General features: G+C 41.3%; 3 protein-coding genes and 1 long non-coding RNA gene across 13 annotated transcripts; 2 read left to right on the forward strand and 2 right to left on the reverse strand.

Annotated features, from left to right (window-relative positions):
• The first annotated feature begins 296 nt into the window (after window positions 1-296).
• Window positions 297-2,617, forward strand: pdx1 (pancreatic and duodenal homeobox 1). The gene is made up of 2 exons (XM_086065993.1): window positions 297-741; window positions 2,143-2,617. The coding sequence occupies exons 1-2, from the start codon at window positions 312-314 to the stop codon at window positions 2,490-2,492; spliced, it is 780 nt and encodes a 259-aa protein (XP_085922119.1). The 5' UTR covers window positions 297-311; the 3' UTR covers window positions 2,493-2,617.
• Window positions 2,618-2,797: 180 nt separating this feature from the next.
• LOC147155910 (uncharacterized) lies at window positions 2,798-15,740 on the forward strand. 8 transcript variants are annotated; one of them, XR_015092061.1, is made up of 8 exons: window positions 2,798-3,115; window positions 3,690-3,747; window positions 6,812-6,845; window positions 10,317-10,497; window positions 12,531-14,446; window positions 14,526-14,770; window positions 14,895-14,995; window positions 15,125-15,740. It is a non-coding gene; the product is annotated as an uncharacterized LOC147155910 (long non-coding RNA). The 8 variants fall into 8 exon arrangements; XR_015092062.1 differs by lacking the exon at window positions 10,317-10,497 and adding an exon at window positions 7,442-7,466 and having other exon boundaries at window positions 12,531-14,770; XR_015092058.1 differs by having other exon boundaries at window positions 12,531-14,770.
• On the reverse strand, window positions 5,128-8,847 carry urad (ureidoimidazoline (2-oxo-4-hydroxy-4-carboxy-5-) decarboxylase). Of its 3 annotated transcripts, none has more exons than XM_086065991.1 (8): window positions 8,499-8,847; window positions 7,888-8,077; window positions 7,702-7,797; window positions 7,309-7,513; window positions 6,476-6,629; window positions 6,280-6,365; window positions 5,922-6,110; window positions 5,128-5,842 (listed from the first exon to the last, which is right to left on the reverse strand). In XM_086065991.1, the coding sequence occupies exons 1-8, from the start codon at window positions 8,576-8,578 to the stop codon at window positions 5,493-5,495; spliced, it is 1,350 nt and encodes a 449-aa protein (XP_085922117.1). In that variant the 5' UTR covers window positions 8,579-8,847; the 3' UTR covers window positions 5,128-5,492. The 3 variants fall into 3 exon arrangements, with proteins under 3 accessions (XP_085922117.1, XP_085922116.1, XP_085922118.1); XM_086065990.1 differs by having other exon boundaries at window positions 5,922-6,122; XM_086065992.1 differs by having other exon boundaries at window positions 5,922-6,122; window positions 7,888-8,101.
• LOC147155912 (receptor-type tyrosine-protein kinase FLT3-like) lies at window positions 9,423-17,980 on the reverse strand. The gene is made up of 22 exons (XM_086065983.1): window positions 17,920-17,980; window positions 17,688-17,767; window positions 17,472-17,623; window positions 16,698-16,810; window positions 16,505-16,616; window positions 15,373-15,506; window positions 15,105-15,280; window positions 14,902-15,040; window positions 14,588-14,765; window positions 13,631-13,731; window positions 13,303-13,417; window positions 12,918-13,230; window positions 12,717-12,849; window positions 12,543-12,647; window positions 12,349-12,459; window positions 12,085-12,235; window positions 11,456-11,568; window positions 11,276-11,391; window positions 10,767-10,889; window positions 10,481-10,692; window positions 10,296-10,401; window positions 9,423-10,139 (listed from the first exon to the last, which is right to left on the reverse strand). The coding sequence occupies exons 1-22, from the start codon at window positions 17,945-17,947 to the stop codon at window positions 10,023-10,025; spliced, it is 2,928 nt and encodes a 975-aa protein (XP_085922109.1). The 5' UTR covers window positions 17,948-17,980; the 3' UTR covers window positions 9,423-10,022.
• Between the last annotated feature and the right edge of the window lie 423 nt (window positions 17,981-18,403).

The raw sequence follows: 18,403 nt of genomic DNA on the forward strand, positions 1-18,403 counted from the left end.
ATAAAACAAAACTGCAAAATAGAAAAAAAGCCAATTGCGTGACTCCGCAGCTTTCGAACCGCGAGTACACGCGGGGGAACCACTGCACGTCAAATCCAACGTATCCCGATTGACACAAGAAGCTCCAATAAATCCGCACGTGCGTGTATTTACTTTGTTCAATTTAGCGAATGCCCCTTCTCAGCCAATGGCTGGCCTCGCTGCCGCCTCACGTGATCCAACCGCGGGCACACCTGCGCACGCCAAGTGGGCGCAGCCAGCAGAGGAGAAGGTCCACGCCAGGGGCAAGGGCCCTGCAGCGAGCGGCAGCCATGCATCGGGACAACCACGCGTACCAGCACCTCCCGTTCAAGGACTCCTGCGCGTACCAGAGGGCGCCACACCCGGACGAGTTCGCCCAGGGCCACAACCCGCCGCCCTGCCTCTACATGAGCCGCCAGGTGCATGCCGGGTACCCGGCGGGAGGCACCCTGGAGGCGGCCGACGGCCTGGCGGCGGAGTCCGCCTACGGGCTCCCGCTGCGGGAAGAGCTCGGGATGCAGTTGCTGCACCACCACCACCAGAACCAGCAGCAGCCGCACCCGAGCCAGGTGCCCCAACACCCGCCGCCGCCGCCGCCTCCGCTTACGCCCGCCGCGGCCTTCGGCGACACGGACGATTCTCAGGGCCGCTTTCACCTTCCTTTCCCCTGGATGAAAAGCAGCAAATCTCACTCCCACACGTGGAAGGCGCAGTGGACAGGTAGCTTAACGCTTATTACATGATGATGATTATGTTTGTATTGCTTTTAAGAGTGACTCACAGGGAATCGTTTTTACGAGCAGTTAACCTTGTCGGGATTTTTTTATTGTTTCTTATCGTCAAAAAAGGTTAATCATTAATAATGTTGTTTAATTAAATAAAAGGGTGACTCTATCGTTATTTAACATTTACATATATATGCGTTATAGTTCATATTATTTTTTTTAAATTGTTTTTGCATAGGCTACATGGACTTTTAAAATGTTTAGATTTTACTACAGCGTTATATCTTCTTTTTTTTATTACATGCATCAAAAGTGACTTCGGAATGAATTTAAAATATTGTAAAGTTTGCCATTAGTGTTACAAATTGGATTCAAATTCAGTTGAAATGAACTTTCATTTAGCTATATTGTGTGCACAAGAACAACATTAAAAATATATATATACATAACTATAAATTGCTTTTTGATAATATAAAAGGGCTTCAAATCAGAATTATAATCATTTTTACAATATGGTCGTATATTGGGTTCAAGCCTGCATAATAGAAAATGTGCCTGCACTTTTTTTGTATTATAATAGGACAAACAAAAAAAAGATAACTAGTTATTACAATTTTTGCAGACTTAAGCATTTAAAATAACGTATATATAAAATGTTGATGCTGCTTAATACTGTGCAACATTTTAGGTGCTTTAAAAAAAAATGGTAGGCTACTCTTTTATTTATTTTTGAGAAATGGCTTCATAAATGAGGATTTCAATACAAATATAATCCTTATAATACTATATTAACCGTGTTAATTGTCTTTTGTTCATTTTGTTTTTATGCACTAAGGGGTCACAATATTAGGTACCCCTGTGCTAATCGATTGTGGATCAAGCTCCCAGTCCCAAAATGTCGCCGATTGTTGAGTTAAACGTAGGCCTATTCACATGCCTAAAATACGGTATGTCAAATATGAATTATGTTTTAAGAATATTGTTTTTATTTGCTGCACTGTTTCCATTAGCTACTATGTTAGATTTATTGTTGTTCTTGTGTTTTTTTTAAATTTTTTTATATTATTATTCAGAATCATTTGAGCTGGCCGATATATTAAAAGGGATTGTTTTCTTTAACCAATCAGATTTCAAATTCGCCCCCAGCAGCAGCCACAATAACGGCAACATTTTTAAGTCCTCAGATTGGTTGCTAAGAGGAAAAATTGATTGCCAGATAGTCAGACGAATCTTCAAAAAAATAAGTTTCAAGTTGTTTAGTCAACCCCCGCAAACTCGCGGTTCGGCACACGCGGGTTTGCATATTAACTGGTTTTTTTTTATTATAATTTTTTTCTGTTTTTTCAATTAATTAGTTAACTAATGATTCCGAACTGAACCGCCTGTGTTTGTCCAGGTCCCTACATGATGGCGGAGGCCGAGGAGAGCAAGCGCACGCGCACGGCCTACACGCGCGCACAGCTCCTGGAGCTGGAGAAGGAATTCCTGTTCAACCGCTACATTTCCAGGCCTCGCCGCGTGGAACTGGCTCTCACCCTCAGCCTGACCGAGCGCCACATCAAGATCTGGTTCCAGAACCGCCGTATGAAGTGGAAGAAGGAGGAGGACCGGCGGCGGGCCAGGCGGGGCGAGCCCGACCAGGACTCGGCCGTCACCTCCGGGGACCAGGGGGAGGCGGCGGTGGGGGGTTCGCCACCGCTCTCCCCGGAGCGCCAAACCCTGGACCAAAAGAAAACACTTTTTTGAATAAGAAAGATCGTCATGGAGCATTTTTGCTTTTTTGCCCACTTTTCAGATGTTTCTGAACGATTATCCTGGGGTGTGCATGTGCCAAAAATCACCCCCACCGCACCCACCCCCTCCCTCACGTCGCTCCGTCAGGATGTACAATCGTGAATGTTAAGGCTGTTTATTATTTACAATTTCAATTCAATTCAATTTCAAGCTCACCGTTATATGCTAACTGTTAGCATAGCCTAGCCACTTCTCACACTGTTCACACTCTACAGTGGTGCCTTGAAATATGAGTTGTTGTTGGGTTTTTTTTTTATATAAGGACAAATAGTAATCTAATATTGTACTTTTTGAAAACAGAGTAATAAATAAATTGTAGATAATTAAAACAGTTTGTACATGTTTTAACGCTACTATCCAATTCGTTGCGCCCATCTTGGCCACCAGGAGGCAGTATAATACGGTACATTAGGTACAAATGAAGAAAAATGGACTTTTACTATACTAACACAGTATGATGCTGTAATATTAGCGTTTTTTTCACAGAAGATAAAGACATGACTGTGAGTATTGTTTTGTTTGTCGTTTGTGTTTTTGCTTCTAAAACTGTGACTATTTATGCTAATTACTAGCAGGTAAGTGGGGTTTTTGCATTGTGGGTTAGCATTAAGCTAAGTGGACTTGTACGTGTTTGTTGTATATTTAGTGTGGCAGACCTTCAACTGGACATTTAACAGCTTGAACCCTCTTGTATGATGAATTGTTCAACATTTGCTAAGCTTCTGCTTGTTGTGGAATGAGTTCACTGCCTCATACAGCACTATCTCTCAAGGCACCACTGTCCTACATAAAAAAGCTAAAAACGGTATTCATCAAAACAGTGGTTTTATTTCATAAAGCTCATAGCATGTAATGTATTTTTTTGTGTGTAAATACCAGCAAAAAAATCATATAAACATAATTTTCTGATCTCTATTAAATAATACATTTTATTATTCTTTTTTTTTGGTGTTTTGCAATGTGTTTGAACTGTTTATGTACTGGGCTACATTATGCCAGTCTTCCCGTGTTACATTCTAATACGTTAATAATGATTTATTTAAAATAGAGCAACAACAAAAAAAGTGAAAATGTAACCGTTTTATTATTTTTTTATTTTTACTTAACGTTGCTTTGTAAAGTCACGTACAATTGCGTGTTTTTAATCAGGCACCGACAAGGACAGCAAACAAGGTGGGAGGACTTCACGGAAGGACCCGTTCTGTAGGTGAGCGATTAATCATCAATTTTAGACCTTTTTATTTGACTTTTTTTTTTAAGGCTCATCAGAGGTGACATTTACATTAACCCTAAATTAAAAAAAAAAAGTTAGGTGAGTACTACAGTGTTGTTAATAAATGACTGTATTGAAAAATAAATAAACTTCATTATATTAGTTAATTATTTTCCCACCATTTCATCCATGTTATATTCACCTCGTCAACTTCGTTTTTCATAGAAGATAAAGACTACATGTATGTGTCGGTGAGGATTGTTTTATTCATCCATCCTATACAAGGCAAAATACTGTATAAAAACAAACGGAAATAAAAGTTCTTAGGCCCTACATGTTAGCATATCAATGAGATTTTGTATTGTGGGTTAGCATTAAGATAAGCAGACTTCCTAAAATAAAACGATGTTGTTTTAAACACACGTGTAATGCTATGTTTTTAAGTGTGGCAGAAATTCAATCGAGAGGGACATTTAAACTGTTTTTATCAAAACACTGATTTCCTAAAAAAGTGCTTTGAACATTATTGTTAGCTACTGTAACATACTCATACGGATAACGGATAATTTGATTCAAATGTACTGTACATTAAAAAAAAATCCGTCGTCAAGTGGGAAGTAATATTTCATAAGGTGACTCTTCATGTTAGTGCCTCTACCAACGTGGAAGACGTAAAGAAGTTGTTCTCCTGCCTCCTAGTGGCGACAATATTTATTGACTCATCATTCTAGTTGGCATATGTGATATATATTTATGTAAATACCAGTACAAAAACAGCAATCATGTAAATATTGTAGTTTTCTGTTCTAGTAAACACATTTTACGACATGGTGACTATTGATGTACTGGACTACTTTATGCCTGTCGTTTCCGAGTTGCATTAAATTACGCCAATGATGATTTGTTTATTTAAAATATAGAGGGGAAAAAAGTGAAAATGTAACAGTGTGGGTATTTCATATTTGTTTTACTTTAACGCGTTGCTTTTTAGTCACGTACTATCGCGTTTTTAATCGGGCATCGACAAGGACAGCACATTACAAGGTGGCAGTACTTTACGGAAGGACCCGTTCTGTACATGAGCGACAAATCATCAATTTTAGACCAACTTTTTTTTTTTAAACAAACTCAGAGGTGACGTTAACCCAAAAGTTACAAAAGGTAGGTGAGTAGCGACAGTATCATCCAATCTCCAATGTTAATAACTGCATTTACAAAAATCATATTTTCCTCATCATTGTCCATGTTATATTCAATCATTCATCTTTGTCAACTTACCTTGTAAGACATTTAAAAAATATATATCATTTTTAATTGTTGTATACAAATAATTGGAGCTTTGGAGTGGAATGGCCACTCATCAAACAAACAAACCATGGAGGGAAAACTTTATTCACGCAGTTATCAAATATACACTTGGGTTATGTTAATACTTCAGGTCAGTTCTGATTTGTTTTCATGTTAATGTGAACTGTACATTTTTTAATGTAAAAAAAAAATTTTTTGTATGTGGATATGGATATACTGTAGCGTCAACGTATCCTCTCCCAAAAAGTCGGGCTTTTGGGGGAATTTTCAGGATGAACCTAAAATGCAGCAGGGATGAATTTGACAATCTCCGAACTTTAGAACGCACATGTACTTTTTGCACAACGAGTTGAAAATTCACATGAAAGCCCAATATCCCTAACATTTTTACCATTTGAACCCGCCACCTCAGGCTACACAATGAATGCAATTTAAAACGGAGCCGCGGCGTCGGTGCGCACGAGGTCCCGAACACGCAGATGACAGATTTTCTTGACCTCCTCGATGGCGTGCTCTCTCTCCTCCGTGAGCCCGTTTGCGACGCGGTTGCGCAACTCCTGGAAAATGCTGGACTTGTCGCTCATGCGGGTGCAGACGACGAACGGGAAGCCGAAGCGCTCCTTGTACTCGTCGTTCAAGCAGGACATGGTGTAGGCCTCCTCGACGCCCAACACGTCGAAGCCCACGCTGGCCTGCTCGCTCATGGACTCTCGGGTCAAGGTGCCGTCCTGGAGGTCACGGCACGCGAGGTCCGGGTGGCATCTCAGGACGCCCTCTTTGCCTGGACAAAAAAACTAGCAATTTTTAGTACAACCGTATTTCCTAAATGTCGCCACTTTATCAAATAATCATTGACTCGCCCGAGTCGGACAGAGCGTCGATGAAGTCGCAAATGGCCGCCTCCAAGGCGTCGACGTCAGCGAAGGGACGCTGGGAGCTCACGGCCGCCGCCGCGATGGGACACTTCTCCACCACGTTGCCGAAAATGTTCACAAACTCCTCGTAGGGAAGCGCGTTGACTTGGGAGAGCTCCATGTTCTCGTTGGCGGCTGCTTGATGACCTGAAAAGTCTCAAAACTAATCATTCCTCAAAAGTCCAACGTCCTTTCTGGACACACAGGACCAGCTCGAGCTGCCCGGTTAATGTTTTGCCAAATACCTTGACAATGACGCGATGTTTTATTTTCAGTTTTGTATGTATGTAGACAAACGCGCTACCTAAATATTTAGCGGCGGCGTCCTCTTGTCTTAGCGAGTCCGGCGTCTTATTGAGGTCAAGCTTGGCCTGTCCTGAGCTCACCCACCTTGGTGAGATGGAAAAAGCAGACGTTCAACTTCACGGTAATATTGACGACGACTGTTTAAAAAAATCATATGTTAGCGACAACAAGTTTTCAAACAATGAGAATATTACTTCTGCAAAGTGTGCGGATGCGGGAGATTAATATGGAGACACTCTCTCAGGTAGCTGTACGCCTTCGGTCCGTGAAAGTGGAGAGTCACGGCAAAGTCCTTCTGCTCTTTGGTGTATTGGTGGCTTTGCTTGGACAGCAGGTGAACCGGAAGATCTGGAATTCAGTTAGCGCAGGCAAATTCCTGAGTAGCGTTACAATTCTTGGAAGTCTTAAAAGTGAGAGAAAGTATTGTTATACTTATGGTCAAGTTTTCACTAAGTTTGTTTTTTCCCGTCCCACTTTTCATCTCTTTATTTCTGCCAAAGTGCTCATGCAGCCATTTTGTTTGTTTACAGGTCAAATCATGACAGCTGCAATTTTGCGGGCCAGGTAAGAAAGCTTTCTCTTTTCATTTTTTTTACAATATAATGTTCTATGCAGCCACACTAGTCTAAATACGGCATTCTGGTTAATATTGCGTTAGTGGAATATGAGTTAAGCTGTTTTTATCCATCTTACTTGGCGGCCATTTTGTCACTTGCTGTCAACTGAAGATGACATCAATGTTGCTCAGGTAACAACCAAATCACAGAAAACAGCTGAGCTGTGATTGGTCTTTGCCTGCACCCCGAGTAGCTGTGATGTCATCTTCAGTCGACAGCAAGTGGCAAAATGGCCGCCCCCTGAGATGGATAAAAACGGCTGGATTTTGCTTCTTAACTCATATTCCACAAATATAATATTAATCAGAATGCCATGTTTAGACTAGTGAGGTCACATATCACTACCAAGAAACGTTTAAGGTTGACTTCCACTTTAAACACACACCATGTTGTAATTTTCCCATTTTCACCTGAGTATATATCGAGCCGCTCTTTCAATTCGTCGTTCAGGATTTTCTTCACCTCGAGGTCCTCCAGAAGACAACTCACGGTGTTCCTAACCCTCCTCTCTCTGTCCCTCGCGTTCCTCTTTTCTCTTTCCAGACTCTCCACCCTTGCCAAGGCTTCAGTGAGTTTGATCCTCAGCTCATTCGGTGTTGAAGCGTATGCATGGTCCTAGTAGAAACGAGAAATCAATATACGTACAAAAACAGCTTTACTTCCGACTTACAATCGGCCAACCTTATATCTTTTTAAATCAGAAAAAAAAAATCGACGGATTAATTTTTTTTAAATCACATTGTTTTTACACATATATTATTCGATTGATCGTTTCAGGCCTGCGCCTCGAACTTAATACTCACAACAGTGGGCAAGGGTGCAGGTGTGGGCGCAGGCTGGGGAGGTTCTACTGGCAGGGGCTCCCGCGCCTTCTGTGAGGTCTGAGACATCCTGGGAGCCTTCGCATTCCGAAAGGGGAAAGTAAACAACATTTTCAGCATAATGTTGCTTCGAACGTTGCAATCTTTACATCCTAGTGAGTCACCGACCGTATTATCAGGAGGTTTGTAACAGCAGACAGGAACGGTTCCTACTCGGAGCCTGACTGTCTGACCTGTTCTGTCAAAGTCCTCCGGTCTGAAGTGCTCACTGCACAGCATTGTCGACGTATTGGAGTTGAATCCTCCTCTACGGACAGCTTTTTCCCATCTTCTTCTCAGCACTCGATCTTTGGGAAACCTAGATTTGTATGAGAAAAGTCAACTAAAGTGGGGGGAAACATATACCAACAATAAGGCAAAAGATGAGAATTTTCTTAAAAGTAAGCACAGAAATGTTATATTTACATAAATCAACTTAAATAATAAAACATCACACAATCCCCACCCCGTGCTGCCTCTCACAGGTCAATCGTGGGTACTACAACAATCATCGTTTGGGTGCTTTTAAGAACAGTAAGCACACACGTGGCGATTTTCACATTTTAAATGTTTGGCTCGAATAAGTATTTGTTTTTCTTCGATAGAAATGTTGTTCTGTAGGGAAAGACTTAGTTGGAGACTAGTTTCATCGCAGGAATTCAAGGACCTTGCACGGGATTAGCCGCAAAATTGTTATTATGCCCAAATACATCTTGTTTAAAGCCAGAGTTCAGTTTTACCTGTGAAAAGTAATCCCACGTGTTCTGGTTTCGGCTGTAAAGCGGTTGGTACAATTCAAGGAAGAACACGAATGAGGCATGTTGTTCTCCGATCTCACTTCGCCACATTCAAAATGGCGACAGTGTCGACGTGTGATATTGTGCACACAGCGATCGCTACGTAGGTACGTCTACGTTCAAAACTGTCTCGTTACACGGAGAGAGTAAGATTTTCGTGTGTTCGCCAAGTCCAGCTAAAAAACGATAAGGCTGTAGCCTGTAATTAGTCAGATACCAGTTGTATCTGTTGGAAACAAGGAAACTACTGCCCGGGCAAATGGCGGTCGTCCTATAGCAGTCATCAAATAAGAAGATGCTTGTCGTCATTGGCTAGTTGGCTGGCATCGTACTTCCGTTTTATGCAGTCATTGGCCAAGCTGCCTTTCATTCTGTCGTAGCCTCGCACCGCTGATTGGTCAGTTCTGGTAAAGTCTTTGTTTTCAGGTCGAATCGTGCCTCCCCCCCTCCCCCTTCTTAATACAATTTTCTACGACTAAAGGAGGGGCAAACAAAATTTGGCTGAATAATTTGCTTTAAATTAAATATTTAGCTTTATAAAACGAGCCAGGCGAGTAAAAACTAACAAAAAAAACAGCTAGTGTCAGTTAAAAATGTTCCCCCCCCCACCAGTTTTTTTTTTTTGCAGCTAGATTCAGTTAATTTGTGTTTTTTTAACAGTTTTTTTCTAAGGCTAAATGTTGGATACAAATACAGTAGCTAGTGGTTCTACAGTATATGGACAACGGTAGTGCCAGATAAAACTATTTAATAGTTCATTTATTTTGTTAGGGATAAAATGTGACTAAAAAATTTATTAAATTATTGAAATATTTAAGAAAAAATATATAGCTAAAAATACATATAAAGTAGTATGCATGTACACGGTTTCTGAGTAAATGCATTTTTATTGCAGGTTTATTGCTTGAGCTGAAAAAACACACACACAACAACATTACATTCAAACTCATAATATTTAAAGCTTCAATAAAAATGCGTATAAAAAGTGGGTTAATATTTAAAAGATTTGATGGCAAAAAACAAAAAAACTAAACAAAAACAGCAATATTACATGGTGAAACAAACATATTTTCACATTTAAAACCCAAGAAGCTGCCTCATAAAATACCAAAATCTTACTTCCTTTTTTTAAATGTATTTTTTTTAATTTAAATTTAAATCCCGTATGGCCACTGTTGGTGGTTGTTAAATGTAATTTTAGTTTACATCTGAGAACATAGTATGAGGTGTGTTTTAGCTGAAAGATGATGGTTCAAGTGAATATAAAAAAGCAAAAATACAGTAAATAATTATTCGTTTGAAATTTGTACTAAATTTATGCAACCTTCTAAAATGAATACACATTAACAAGTATATACGCAAAGTGAAAAATGACAATTCAGACTAATGCGTTGCTCCTCTTCTAGGTTTTTGTTTTTACTGAACTGCGAAAGACGTGTGGATGCACTGAATGATTATTTTGTTCGATCACTGGACATCTTTGGTTGTTTTTTCATCCAACTTTAACTTGCCCTCGAAAGTATCCAAAACTGCTGACGCATTCTGGTAGTCGCTCGATGACTGGTTGATGGCGTTGTGATAGAGCTGAAAGCAGAAGGTGCTCTGTTATCGGAAGCGGTAGCGAGTCCGTGCTAAAAAGGACTGACCTACATTTACAACTTACACTCTCATATTTGGTCCATGAAATTTGAATAATTTATTCCAAAATCCAATGTGACCCTTGAGCGCACTTGAACGTACCTTCTCCTCACTGTCCGTCAGATGCTCCGACATGAAGGTCACCAATTTGGAGAAAGAGGGTCGGTCGCCGGGGTCCAGGGCCCAGCATTTGCACATGATCTCGTACCTGGAGAAGCAAGCATGAAGCACGCAAAAATGCCGCCGCTCTGTCTGTTTCTCTATCACAACCTGCCGACGACACCTACACAGACTCGTCAGCGTAGTAAGGACACTCCATCTTGAATCCTCTCTGAATCATGGAATAGAACCCGTGATCCACTTTCACGCCCGGGTACGGGGTGACGCCCAGAGAGAATATCTCCCACAGGAGGATGCCGTACGCCCACACGTCACTCTTCATGGCGTACATCCCCTGGAAGATGCTCTCCGGCGCCATCCACTTCACGGGCAAACGCACCTGCCAGGCGGCAAAAGTCGTTTTTTTTTACAAAAGCGTCGGCAAAGGGAAAAAAAAAAAAACGGCTGACTTACGTTTCCTCTCACGACGTAGTTGGAATCGTTGTCGATGTCCCGCGCCAATCCGAAGTCGGCGATTTTCACCCGTCGGCCTTTGGTCACCAGCACGTTGCGAGCCGCCAGGTCACGATGGATACACTTGAGATCAAATAGCACTAAAGATTTAAGCAGTTTTCCATATTTTTTTTACTTTAATTCAATGCACTCTGTGCTGCTCCCATAGTGGCCACCTGGGAGCAGTATCATACAGACATACAAAGAGCCATATATAGAGAGTGTTTGGCCAATTTGTTTGTTTCGGCAGGGTAACAAGATGGCGTCCAGCAGTTGACACGCTGTGATTGGTCAACTGCCGGTCACATGATATATGGACGCCATCTTGTTACCCTGCTGAAACCAAGTTGGCCAAACTCTCTATATATGGCTCTGGACATACTGTTTTATGGTCTTAGCTCCTTTGTAGCACTTTCTTCGCAGAGGATAAAGAATATAAATCACAATCATCATATAATGTATGTACTTACATTTTTAGAGGAAAGGAAGTCCATGCCTTTGGCCACTTGGACAGCAAAGCTCAACAGGTCATCAAAAGTCAGGGCCTTTAGGTCGTCCGTCTGTCCGTTGTCATAGTTCTCCGGGTCTGCAGAAAGAGCACAAAGAGTGCCTGGTATCATGTGTGTTGTGCAAAATAGTAACCTACTGACCTTCAACACAGTCCACGTCGTCCAAGCTGGGACAGAGGAGGGCGACGTCCTCTTGTCCCCCGGTGGAGGCAGTGCGCATTGGGATGTAGTTGTCCAAAGTGCTCGCCTGCATGCTGATAATAACGCGCAACAAAGGCATTTAAAAAAAAAAATGATAATAATATTTTCCATGTAGCCCCACTCGTCTAAATGCCGCATTCTGGTTGATATTGTGTTAGTGGAATATGAGTTAAGCAGCAAAATCCAACCATTTTTATCCATCTCAGGGGGCGGCCATTTTGCCACTTGCTGTCGACTGAAGATGACAACATCACAGTAGCTCAGAGCTCAGGTAACAACCAATCACAGTTCAGCTTCAGAAAACAGGTGAGCTGTGATTGGTCGTTGCCCGAGTCCTGAGCATCTGTGATGTCATCTTCAGTCGACAGCAAGTGGCAAAATGGCCCCTGACATGGATAAAAATGGCTGGATTTTGTTTCATAATTTTTATTCCAAAAATTTGATATGAATCCGAATGTCATGTTCAAACGACTAGTGAGGTCACATATGACATATTATTGTCAAGAAATGTTTAAGGTTGACTTCCACTTTACGAAAAAATCGATAGATGAAAAGACACAAAAACCTACATCGTTGAATTTTTCAGGTTGCGATAGAGGCTATTGTCGCGGTCCAAGGTGAAGGCGTCCACTGCTGACTTGTGGTAGCGCTCGCTGCTGTTCTTCAGGTAGTTTAGCAAGTCGCCATGGCAACAGTACTGGAATATCAGATATGTGGGGCCTGTGTAGAACGAGGGAAATTCCAAACTTGCGAATTGAAATTGTGATTGAAATCACCATTCAAAAAAACAACTTTATTAACTTTATTACACAACATCCGCCCAGTAAACGCACCTGATCCTGTGCACGCTCCGAGCAAGTTAACGACGTTCGCGTGGCTGCCGATATGCGTGAGCATCTTGAGTTCCGACATCAGAGCCTCTTTCTCCACTTCCTGGTGTTTCTCTGCAAGCGGCCAGAAATGCAAAATCGGACCCTTTTCTTCCCATTTGAACCCGCCCGTTACATTACGCCAGACAAACGCCGACCTTTAAGCATCTTGACGGCCACCTGCTGCGACACGCCGGCCTTCTTGATGCCATACGCCGTGGCCTGCACCACCATGCCGAACGCACCGGAGCCCAGTTCTTTCCCTGAGGATCACACCGGCAACCAGCTCGGCATACGCACAACCGGACTCAAATGACGTAAGTGATACGAACCTAACTCCAAGTTCTCCCTGGGAAACTCCCATTTTTGGTCATACTCAAAGTCTTTGAAGTTAATGTAGATGTAATCGTTATCATTGGGGCCCACCATCTGGATCATCTGCAGCTGGGGCTGATACTGGGGTTTCTATGGGATATTTTTAGCGTTAGCCGCTGCCGCTTGCGTTTTGAAAGCGGCAGCGCGCCGCGCCTCACCTTCTTTTTGACGAAGTACGCGAGCGCCACGCTGACGGCCAGCAACGCCACGACGAGGATCACGCTGCTAACTTTCAGCGCCGTGTTTCTGACGTTCTCGTCGAGGACATCTTTGGAGGCCTGCGGGGAAGGCGGGTGGTAGTACTCCAGGTGCGGGGCCTTGCACCAGGAGCCGACGGAGTTTGCCAGGCAAAATTTCAAGTAGTGTCCGTCCGGCACGTTTCGACTGGTCGAGCTCTCGATGGTTTTTCGGCACCATTCGGCAGCTCGCCAGGCGTCGGGGACCTCTTTCCAGTGGGATTGACCCTCGCAGCTGTAATCGTCGAAAAAGAGCAGGGATGGTGTCGCGGGTGACGAAGAGCCAGTCGAAATGATACGGGCGTACCTTTCGTTGCCGGAAAAACAAAGCATCCATGTGTAATTTGCCGGCACGGCGCTGGCTGTCTGCAGGATGATGCTTTCGTTGTGGTTGATGACGCGGAATTTGAATTTTGGTTCGTCTGTAGCGTGAAAGGGATTCATGTATGTTTATTTTTGGGACATTTTTTCCACTTTTACTTCCCTACATTTATCATTCTTTACAGAGGATAAAGAATATATGCAGGTGAATATTACATTATGCCTACGTCAATTTCATGTTTTGTTTTACAAAAGCCATCTGCACTTCTACTCAAGTACAGACTGTGAGTACTTTCACTTCATCTGTTTCTTACCTACAACACAAACAGAGACGGACTTGCTTCTGTTTTGTCCACCCGCCTCCACGTACAGCTTGTATTCTCCCGATTTAATTCCACCGCACAGCTTCACCGTGCTGACGGAACACAACAAATATTATTACCTCCACCAAGGCCCTTGATTGTGTTTACATTGGCTTCTTGCTGTTGTTGTGGAGTTTCTTTTTCCCAGTTGTTAAATTCAAGCAAGTGAAACTCTTATTCACTTAACCCAAAAGTTCGATCAAAAATGACAAAACAACCCAAACATTTTTGTTGTTTTGTGGGTTATTTCAATTACTTGTGCACTCTAAAAGCGGTTGGGTAAAAAAAAAAAAAAGGTAAAAAAGGACCCAAGACAACTTTTTGGGCTAGTCCTTACCAAAAATAGTACACGTTAAAAACAGTTGAGTAAAAAAATAACCCAATTTGAGCCAAAAATAGACAGATCCAATAGTTGGGTCAATTCGACACAACTTTTTCAAATTGTTGGTGGATTTTTTAAATTATTTTTTTTACAAATAGACCCAATTTTGTTGGGTTGTTTTATGCAAAAAAAAAAACCAATTTTGGGTGTTGTTTTGTGACAAATTAACCCAGAAAGTTGGGTCAATGAATCGGTCCATTCACAAATTGGGTTATTTTTTTATCCAACTTTTTTTTAGAGTGTATTTTCTGTAGATTCATCAAACATGCAAGAAAATGCTTTTTGGAAGGCCAGGTCCAAACTGATTTTTACATTAAACCTCATTTTGATTGTTTTGAGGTGATATTCAAATTTCTTCAGATGGTGACTTGGGGTCTTTGCTAGCAGTAAGTATCGCTATTTGAAGATGTTTTTTTTTTTATTATCCAAAGTGATATTGGCTGTCCAATGTTGTTGTTTGTGCAGGATTTTGTCCGCTTGGATGATATTGTCCACCCTTGTAGCTATATTCCGTCTCTAGCTCTTACCTGTGCGTTGTGACCCAGTCCTCCGTGAGACATTTGGACACGTTGCCGTCGGGCGTCTCCCATATGCAATGCTGCAGCACCGGGTGGTAAAACACGGGCGCTTGCAAACACGCTGTGGAGGCCTCCTCAGCCGGGAGAGTTTTTCTCGTGACCAGCTTCACTGAGAGGTAGTCTTCCGCTGAGGTAATGATGCAAAAGAATTTTAAAAAAAAATCACATTTGAGGCAATTTAAAGCTCATGAGACAGAATCGCCCACCTGAAACCGAGCATGTGACAAATGGACGTTATTATCATGTAATTTGACAGAACCGACCCTGAACTTTGACCTTAACGGACTTGCTGGCGTCGTCTTGATTCCTGCAGGTGTACGCGCCGCCGTGGCCGGCGTCGACCGAGTCGACGAACAGGTAAGCCATCCAGTGTTTCCCGTGCGTGTCATTTCGGATGCACATCTGGAAGGAAAACGTGCCGTCAGGAGATCGCGTTTGTTTGCGTTAACGTGCGATGACGCCGCACCTCCTCCTTGATTTTTGCAGGGCACGCTAATGCGCCGGACGTCAACCGTTGGCCGTCTTTCTCCCACATTGCCCATCGCTGCCTCCCGCGTTGGATCCTGCAGCGAAGCAGGAGAGGCTGCCCGGGACTCAAAATCACGCTGGAGATTTCGTCCTTCGACGGGTCACTCTCTAAGTCTTAAAACGCACACAATAGTGGAATTAATTTTTTCCTCACGAATATCACACGGGCTCATTGAAACAAAATGTAACAGGGAGGGTTCGATCACCATAGTCGTAGAGTTGCGAGCATTCTCGCCCTTGGGTGTTACTAGCGCAACACATCACTTGTTTGTTTGTGAATCCAACGCTGGTGATTGTGCTTTCGGTTCTTCCCGCACCTGCTACTGCTTTATCTTGCATTCTGTTCAAAAAGAAACCACATTTTTAGTCAATGTGGTAACCTGATGAGTCAGATGAGGTCTTGTGGGACGTTCGAAAACTTCTGTTTATACTTCCAAAGTTTTGCATTTGTAATTTTTCAAACATAGTTTTGGGCTAATATTTGAGAAAAATAACTGTAATAATAGTTATTTAATAAAAATATGTTAACTCATTTGCTCCCAAAAATGTATAAATAAGTTCTATTTTAAATGTTTTAAGTGTCTCAAAGACGTATTTTTTTAATGCTAGATCATACAGACGGCTTTGATGCAGCCTCTCAACTGCAGAGAACGGTTGAAGAAATTGTAGTTATTACAAAAACGGCCAGCGGGTGGCAGCAGAGCAAACCAGAGATCAACCAGGGCCATGTTGAAAAAAAGCTAATTTACCCACAGTTCTATACAGATTTGTGAATAATGATAAAACTTAGCTTAATTAATTGCTGCAAAACTGAAACAGATAGAAATATACTTTTGTTCCCTTTTTGGTAGGTTCCACGTTTTTATAGCAATAGAACACAATATTCTGTAGGCCTTGCAAAATCAGTCAAAATCCAGTAAAACAGCAAAAAACTGAAAATGGCTGGGAGTGCATGAATTAACATGCACTTTAAAAACATTTCATTAAATTATTAGATAGTATTAGTACTTTTTAATTATAGTTTTTATTTGTCAACAGTTTTTGGGGATATCACCAAATTTTGACATTTGTTATTTAGATGGTAGAATTACTGAGTAAAAAAATATTCACAATATATTGTACAATAATAATAATAATAATAATAATGTCAATAATAATACTAATTTGGTATTAGTTTTAATGTACTTTATTATTGATTTGATTGTATATTTAAAGTTTTTACTGTATTTCAAATAACTCTAACAATGCTGTTAATTTTTTACGAAAAAGATGTTTCTGACGGTGTAGTGGTTAATTTTCCTGACTTCCTTGCAGGCCGATCAGACAAAAAAATCTTACCCTGACCACCTCAGAATTGGCTGCGGGACACCCTCAGACGTACACTTAAAATGCGGGGAGCTCATTGCATCGTCAACGCGGACCAGCGTCAGGCGAGGTTTTGTGGGACGTTCTAAGGGGAAAAGAAACCCCAGAAAAAAAGAGTTATACAGTGACGATAGTGACGATTGACTGATTCGCAGCTGGTACTTACTTGTGGCGACACGTAGAGCAAAGACCGATGATAACTCAGTCCCACATCTGAGTTTGTACTCCCCAGAATCTTCATCAGAAAGTTCTGGCAAGACCATGGAGGAGCTGCCATTTCTGTCAAGAAGAAAAAAAACATCATCAAAAAAGTGATTATTAATTTATGTTATTAAGAGTCCTGTCATATTTGTTTATTAATGTAGGCCTTTTATTTATTTTTAAATTCAAACTTAAATTAATCTTTAAAGCAAAGAGAATTTGGTATTTAAAACAAACACATAACATTGCCTAAGCAATTAGCTTAATGCTAACACTTAATGGGAAACCCCATAGACGGGCTAACGGAGAGCAGCAATACTCACAGGCATATATTCTTTGTCCTCTGCAAAAAACAATTATCATTACTGCAACTTACTGAGCCACTTGTAGTAGTTGTGAAACTCTTCTTTGTCTGTTTCTGCATAACCGTTTTGCAATGCCCCCAGTGGCCAAGTTGGGCATACCACAAGTCAAAATATGCATTTAAAAAAAGTTTTATTCTGGAACAAATGAATGGCATTTACATTCATTTGAATGGCGAAAGTGGATTTGAGGTCAAATAATTATAACTACATTAATAAAATATAATACAATTTAAAAATATATATATAATTAGTCAAATTAAGTATTTTAATTCATCCATAAACGACCTTACCCATTTGTCTGAAAAAATTTAAATATGTCCCTTGAGCATAGACGTTTGCCCATATGCACTATAGTGAAACAAATAACAACTTACGTCGCTAGTACGGCATGCGATCCTCTGCTCAAACTGCACTCGCTGCAACCGTGGAGGCCCTCCAAGGAGATGACCAGTCTCTTACCCGCAGCCACCTCCAAACGGAATGGAGCGGATGCATTCAGGTGCTCCGCAGGGTGGAAACACTCCACCTGGAAACGCATCATCTTGAGGATTTGACTTTCTACACAAATACATCATACTCGGAGCACTTACCTCGTCACTTGGTTTGCAGTTCTCCGCGGCTGCGATGCCATTGCAGCAATGCACGCCGACAGCACACAGCAGCAGAACAACTTGAAAGATATTAATAATCATATTGATCAAATACATCACCCATAAGTTTTTTTTGTCTCAGTTAGCACAGTCGGCAAAAAAAAAAAATCAGGTTAAAACAAAAATACCAAGAATATATATTCTACCGACCCCCCAAAAACCTGGGACTCACCCGCAATCATTTGACTGTTTATGAACATCTGTCCGCCTCTCTTCTGTTTGACTCAACGAAACTTCTTAGGATGAGTTGAGTTTTTTTGTTGTGTTTTTTTTTAAGAAGGGGAAGCCACGCTAAATGAAAAAATCTACTTCCTATTCTAGAAACACACCTTAAAGTTCCTAAAACTTTTCTTTTCTTTTTTTTACCACACTTAATAATTATTATTGTTATTGTTGGTGGCATTTTTGTGCCATATGTACAAATGCACAAACTCCATTGTCTTACGAGACAGGATGCCAAAAAAAATGTACAAATATTACAGTCCACAAATATACTATATATTTAAATGTTGTGAATTTTTTAGAGGCCCCATTTAATTTGATAGTTTAAAGATCATAAAAATTAATATTTACAACAGATGGCTAAATTATCACGAAATAATACAAAATAAAATCTTCACAGAAAATACTCGACAACAGTGATACTCTAAAAGTGG

Source organism: Leptonotus elevatus, chromosome 21, assembly GCF_054856555.1.
Source record: "Leptonotus elevatus isolate MCC_2025b chromosome 21, RoL_Lele_1.0, whole genome shotgun sequence".
NCBI lineage: Eukaryota > Metazoa > Chordata > Actinopteri > Syngnathiformes > Syngnathidae > Leptonotus > Leptonotus elevatus.

What these genes read in the sequence shown, in the direction of transcription:
- pdx1 (XM_086065993.1), top strand. Translation starts at nt 312, where the DNA reads ATGCATCGGGACAACCACGCGTACCAGCACCTCCCGTTCAAGGACTCC. An exon ending in GTGGAAGGCGCAGTGGACAG is followed by an intron (nt 742 to 2,142) that starts GTAGCTTAACGC and finishes GTGTTTGTCCAG; the next exon opens with GTCCCTACATGATGGCGGAG.
- urad (XM_086065990.1), bottom strand. Translation starts at nt 8,578, where the DNA reads ATGCCTCATTCGTGTTCTTCCTTGAATTGTACCAACCGCTTTACAGCC. An exon ending in CTGCACCCTTGCCCACTGTT is followed by an intron (nt 7,514 to 7,701) that starts GTGAGTATTAAG and finishes CGTTTCTACTAG; the next exon opens with GACCATGCATACGCTTCAAC. An exon ending in CGACGCTCTGTCCGACTCGG is followed by an intron (nt 5,843 to 5,921) that starts GCGAGTCAATGA and finishes TTTTTTGTCCAG; the next exon opens with GCAAAGAGGGCGTCCTGAGA.
- LOC147155912 (XM_086065983.1), bottom strand. Translation starts at nt 17,947, where the DNA reads ATGTTCATAAACAGTCAAATGATTGCGG. An exon ending in CCAATTCTGAGGTGGTCAGG is followed by an intron (nt 15,507 to 16,504) that starts GTAAGATTTTTT and finishes CTTTTTGAACAG; the next exon opens with AATGCAAGATAAAGCAGTAG. An exon ending in AACCTGAAAAATTCAACGAT is followed by an intron (nt 11,569 to 12,084) that starts GTAGGTTTTTGT and finishes CGTTATTATCAG; the next exon opens with CATGCAGGCGAGCACTTTGG.